Genomic DNA, 6,279 nt, shown 5'->3' on the forward strand with positions numbered 1-6,279 from the left:
TAGCAGCAGTATAAATTGACAAAAGAAACAAAGTATTAGGGTTGAAATATTAACATAAATATTGTAGTACCATGTTGGATTAAAAAATAAGCCTCAGAATTAACTTGCTTGATATTTCAATTATAAGTCTGGCAATATTTTTTTTATTGTAAACCGTCCAGAGTCCCCCTTTTTGGGGGGAGATGCGCGGTGATAGAAATTGGAATAATAAATAAATAAATATGCAGCTACCAGATTATCATTATCATTATTGCAGTTTAACAACTGCAGAATCTCCCATGTCTATTAGCAAACAATTCAGTAATATTTGCAAAGCAAAATGTCTAATGAATAAAAATGTAATTGTGAAAGAAACACAAATAATGCATTGAAATATCAAATCACATTGTGAAAGAAAGTCAAGGAATACACTGAGATATAAAGTTAATTCATTCACTAACAATATTGTAAAGAGTACTGAAAAATACAGTCTAAAACCAAAAGCAATAAGTATATGTTTAATTTCATATATTATTCCTTTTAGGAAAAAAATAATCTCACATGAAATTAGTAATTCTTGCTACGAGTCTGGCCAGTTCTAAGTGTCAGAACTTTGAAGTTTTCTTTTGTTTTTGCTACCAGATATTCAGCAAGTCAATCTATTCAGTGGTGTCTAATAACAGTCTCTGCTAAATTTCTGCCTGTTATGCAATTGCACAAACCATAAGACATGACACAATGAAACCACAGACTTTATGTCCTTTCCACACTGTCTTGTCTCCAGCTTAATCCCATTATATGTACAGGAATTCAAAAAAAATGGAAGAATGACTGATTTGTGGACTGCAGAGTTTAACTGCTGAAGAAAACATCAATATACTGAAGGTGGGCCAAAGGAAAACTCTAAAGAAGTTTTTTGGATTATTCTGGGTTAAGTCATCCTAAGGAAGTAAAACATTCTGTTAAAGATTTAGATATTATAAACAGGCTCAGAGCAAGTTCTGACCAAGCCCTTGACATCTTCTACTTGTCAGAACTATAAAGATTTTTTACATAGCAAATAACTTCCTATACAAATAATGTCTTTATATGATTATTTTTCAGGAAGGGTGGTTTCCAAAGCACACAAATGAAGAACTGTTGAATCTAGAGTCTAACCATGCCAGAGTGGTAACTAATCTAGGATAGTGGAGTTCTGTACATTGCCAGGATAAAGTGAGCATCTATACCCGGGTTTCTCCACCTTAGCAACTTTAAGATCTGTGGACTTCAACTCCCAGAATTCCCTGGCCAGCCATAGCTGGCCAGGGAATTCTGGGAGTTGAAATCCACACATCTTAAAGTTGCTAAGGAGGAGAAACCCTGGTCTATACATACAGAGACAAGCACCCTCGTTAACATCCTCAAAGTGGCGGGTGGCTCTGTTGAGTTATCAGATCTGCAGCTCATCCCCACACCCTACTGCGTTGCTCAAACTGCGCTTCTCTGCTCGTCTTCTCACTCCACCCACTCAGCATCCAGGCACGCCCGCAAAGGCTGGTCAACCAGTGCTGCCAGTGAAGAGTTAAGGAGAAAAAGTTCCTTACAAGTGCAAGAAAAATATCCCTACCTGTTGATTTTCAGAGCAAATGCCCTCCGATCGGAAGTGGGCAGAGTAGCCATTAGCTCTGGGTGACAGAAGCCCTCCCCGGCTTCAAGATCGACTACGACTGTTCACTTAAAGGAAACCGGGCCGTCAATTCGGTGTAGAAACTTCCGCATTTCTCACCTTCCTTGTCGAAAGCGACCAAAGGGGAGGGCCCAGCTTCTGCAAGGAACTGAGGATGGGCGCAAAGCTCCAGTTGGTCTTGAAGGTGAACGGCAGCGAGAATCTTTCTGGGGAATGGCACGAGGTGGTAGAGTCCTGGGCAGGTAGTGGGCTGTGCCACTTGGATTCGCTTTTTGAACTGCATCCGCGTGCTTTCCGAAGGAGCTCCGCAGCGAGAACTCTACGCAGCAGGCGCCGCTTTCCCTGAACTGAAAGGCGGCTCCATAGCATCTTAATCTTAGCGGCATATAGCATTTCTCAGGGTAGAAGCGCCGGAACAGTAGCCCCACCAACTCCAACCCCAAATTTTGCCTCGACTGCTAACCGCCCGTATTGCAGTCCAGTATGAACTTGCAAGAGGAAGCCCAGAAACAAGAAGTTAAGGGCATTTGAGAATTGCAGTTCAATAAATATTTAAATGTCATATTGGAATTCTCTCCATATGCTAAAGCAGTTTATAAGCCCCATAAGCGCTGCTAGCTGCTGCGGGAGCTGTGGCCCAAAAAACCCATTTGGGACACACCCGGCTGAGGAAGATTGTTTTAAACAACCAGCGCCGAAATCAAGCTTTCTTCCTACTTCATTTTTAGCTGCCTTCCCGCCCTACAAAAGTCCAACACTCCACCTCATTTAGGTTATAAGGTTGTTTGTTTTGTATTCTTATAATAATTTGCACAGTGAGCGAGTCGTTCGAAGTCGAAGTTACCCTGCTACTTTTTGAAAGCCGTTTGCGAACCTGTCACTTCCTTGCAGAAGCGCCGGTAGAAAACCCGTTCAGCAGATGTCACTCTTGCTGCACTTAAATCAAGCGCCGGCGAGTCTTGGCGCTTCCAACCTATGGACGTTGTTCAGGGACGCGACGGCCGATCGCGGAGAATTCGACGTTATTTCTCGGAGTACAAGATTCGGGTTTCAGTAAAAGCAAAAGAAGTGGCTTCTTTAGTGACTCGTTGAGGTGAGGCTTGAGAAGCGCTGTTGGGAAGCAGCTGCGCCGCGCATTGAACCGCGAGTCAACACCAGTGGCTTGAACTTGGCGCCTAGGCCTGGAGGAGGTGGAGGGGGGGATAAGAGCAACTGCAGAGATGAGCGCTGTAGCAGACCAATGCAAGCAAATTAATGATAGATTATAAGAGCAAATCTGGGTATGTTGTAAGTAAACCAGGCACTTCGCCTGGCATGGGATCTGGGAGAAGTAAAGAAACGGGAAACGAAAATGGGCAATTAGAATAGCATTTGATTAGGTTCCATTTTAGTATAATATAAAAGAATGAGGGAAAATAAAAGAAAGCCAGAATATCTCATAGGAGCTTGGGCGGGGGGGGGGGGGGACAGGAAGAGCAGATTATCTGCACCTCCTTTGTCCCAGCACTGATATTACCCATGTGTCACTGCCCTCTCTGGTTGCAGTGGGGTTTGAAGTGATGTACCTTTAGCCCACTTGACTTCTCACTTTTCGCAACTGCTTTGAATAAAGCCCAATGAATAAAGATAAACAAAAATCCTAATGGTTTCATCCTTGCCCTGTCCGGATTATAATACAATAAAAAATTATATTTAGTTTGAAGTGCCATCTAGTGGGTTCACAAATAGTCACAGGAGTTTGAATGATCAGTATCAGTCAAGATCATTTAATGCTTTCAAAACTGTAACACTGTATTTTAAAAAGGGAGGAACATTTACTTTGGGCTGGCAGAAGTAGGTCAAGATCTACTGAGAGATACCTGCACAAGATGCAGGAGATCAGCAAGGATTCTGACTGCTGGTCACTGAACAGTAGAGACAACAAAAGGCCTTTTTCCTCCCCTGAAATTATGCTGCTAAAAGAAGAAAGCTTGGAGGGGAGGGAAAGGAGATGATAATTGTGTGACAGGGCAGTAGTGCCATTTCGGCCAGATCACAGAATTTATTTAGTTATTTATTTTTTTTATCCTGCCTTTATTGAGTCCCAAGTCCTCACAGTGGAGGAGATCCTGACATTGTCAGTTTTGTTTTGTTTTTTTAATTAGAATTTTTGTCCTGCCACTGTTTCTTAAGTGGTCAATTTATTATTTCCCATAATAAATCAAAATACACACATGTCAATGTCATTATTCACTTATTGCAAAATAACCATTACTCTTCATAGCACATTACAGTACCTAGCAGTGCACAGAATTACACAGTGTCTTTGTTCCTGTTGCTGGGGACAGAGGACAGAGTGTTCTTCCCTCTGTGGTCCCAGAGAGAAAATTCAAGCTGAATGTTCTTTCAGGCAGGCAGTGGGGTGGGAGAAGCAAGCTTCCTCCAACTTCTGGTTCTTTCTTCTCATGAAAATTTCTTGATAGGGAGTACTCTGCAAGAGAACTTCATTAAGTTCCCTATGAACATCAGTCTCATAATAGGAAAGCACCTCTTATTCACACTTTACTGTGATCCTTGGAGATCATCTTGGTACACACTCCAACCTTTCTATCATTTAGTGCTCTATGAAACAAGTGAGTTTGGTGCACCTGCATCTGGAAGAAATAGACTGAAAGCAAGTGGATGGATTCTACCTCCAATCCATTCTCCTCCTCCACTGCCAGTGCAAGCCAGAATTATTGGCTGCTGGGAAAAATCATTACCTGGACTTCTGCTTAGATGTCCCTCCCAGTATTAATATATTACTTCAAGGTCCCCTAAAAGCTGTTGATTCTGCCTTCTTAAGTGGAGCTGTTACTCGGAGTTCATAAGCAATGGCAACTGCAAAAAATCATCTCAAAACTCTTCTGGGCTCCACATGGTTTTTTTTTCCTACTCTGCTCTGGAATCAGAGCAATGAACTTAAAAAACAGTAATTTAAGGGTCCTGCTATGCATATTGAGCTGACTCAGAAATAGAACAGGCCAGCTCAATATGACTATTTATGAAACCCAAGACCTTTTAAGTGTTTTACATTTCTCATTACTTTTTGCTAGATGGTGGGGGAGAGCCCAAATGCACTCACTAGTTTCCTTCCTTTTTTTGTAATATATGCATGGCAGATGGTCACCCTTTTTTGTTCCATACAGAAATGAGGAACATGAAGAAAAAAGTTGCATGTGGTAAAGGTGTCAAGACATTAAAAAAAAAAAGCTGCTGCTGCTAGAAAATAAAGTTCGATCATGTTCGTAAAGGAACACTGAAAGTGCAATCCTATAAATCTGTCATTTCAAATTTGAACCTGATACATTTTGTGGATATTGCCCACACATTTTTGAATAGTGGAAATGCTTTTCTGTGGGAATATGTATGTAATTGTCATGATTTGTTGTTAAGATGGCTTCTTATCTGGAACAGGAATGGACCATTGCTCATACAAATACATGAAAAGCACCTCTAAAGTGAATTGAGAAAATGTACTCTATGCAATCTTTGTTCTGTCCACACATCAGCAAATAAACCACTTTTTCCACCTGTGTGTTCCACTATGAGTGCTTTTACAATATGACACAGAGACACATGGAAAAGAAAAAGATAATTCACCTTAGCACACCTTTTGAAACCATAGCATTAAAAGCAGTCTGCACTTCTGTGATTGAAGTATTTTCCTATTCTTTGTAAATAAATCAAATTTTCTGTGCTTTGAAACAAAAAACATACAGGCAACAATTTGATGATGGCATGTAGGTGCCCAGTAAAACTGAACTAACCTGGTAATTCTACAGTAAAACACCTAATGTTAAAACACTTTTGGAAAAAGAATTATCAGGATTGGATGAAGACTGGTATAACATGAAAATCACAATCAAGTATGATAGGACCTATGATGAGAAATAGAGGATTAATTCATTGTAGAAGGAAAATTTAGAGAAGTACAGTTTCAAAGCATAGACTTAATGAAGCATATGATGGCCAATAAAGCTTGAGTTAAATACAGTAGTGCAGCGCTTTTGGCTTCGAAAATACAAAATGAAGGAATATTTCTTTCATCTCCATTTTGCAAACTTGGCTGTAAATCAGTTTCCCAAGGTGCAGAATTGTTAAATTGGTTTCAGCACAAGCAATTTGGAACATCTTAAAGACAGGCCTATTTATTGTGATACAAGTTTAAGCCACAATAACTGTTGCTGTTTCTTCTCCTTTTAGTGCTAAATCATAATCTGATGTTTTGGAGTCTAGAAAGCATAGTCTTGCTGTCAGGCCATAACTTTTCCACAGCTTAATAGATGTGTGCTGTTAAATAAGGTAGATGTATATATTGATCAATTTATTATAATCCATTCTATAGCTTTGTCGCAGAGGGCAAAGAGAAATGCCTATTACTCCTTGGTTGAATAGAGATACTTGATACTTGAGTAGAGATACTAAAGCTTTGCTTTAGGGATCATAGTGGAAGCTTTTGGGCAGCTCGGGCGGGGAGGTTGGGCTTGAAAGTCATTCTACTCCGTGTTGTTGCCTTACATAGCAGTAGAGTTTATACAGCATTCCTGCACTTCCTCAAGCCAGAAAGGCACTGATCCTGGAAACGGAAGCGGTTCCCTTAAGCCCAAGCT

The 6,279-nt window shown here is 40.5% G+C and overlaps 1 protein-coding gene across 1 annotated transcript in view; it reads right to left on the reverse strand.

The window, feature by feature from the left end:
- Positions 1 to 1,764, reverse strand: part of DOCK8 (dedicator of cytokinesis 8) — a 100,834-nt gene extending 99,070 nt beyond the window's left edge. The window contains exon 1 of the mRNA XM_063295108.1: positions 1,589 to 1,764. Within this exon, the coding sequence (XP_063151178.1) occupies positions 1,589 to 1,641 (53 nt within the window). The 5' untranslated portion in view covers positions 1,642 to 1,764. The remainder of the gene's footprint in view (positions 1 to 1,588) is intronic.
- Between the last annotated feature and the right edge of the window lie 4,515 nt (positions 1,765 to 6,279).

The sequence above is a fragment of the Candoia aspera genome, chromosome 2, assembly GCF_035149785.1.
Source record: "Candoia aspera isolate rCanAsp1 chromosome 2, rCanAsp1.hap2, whole genome shotgun sequence".
In the NCBI taxonomy this organism is placed as follows: domain Eukaryota; kingdom Metazoa; phylum Chordata; class Lepidosauria; order Squamata; family Boidae; genus Candoia; species Candoia aspera.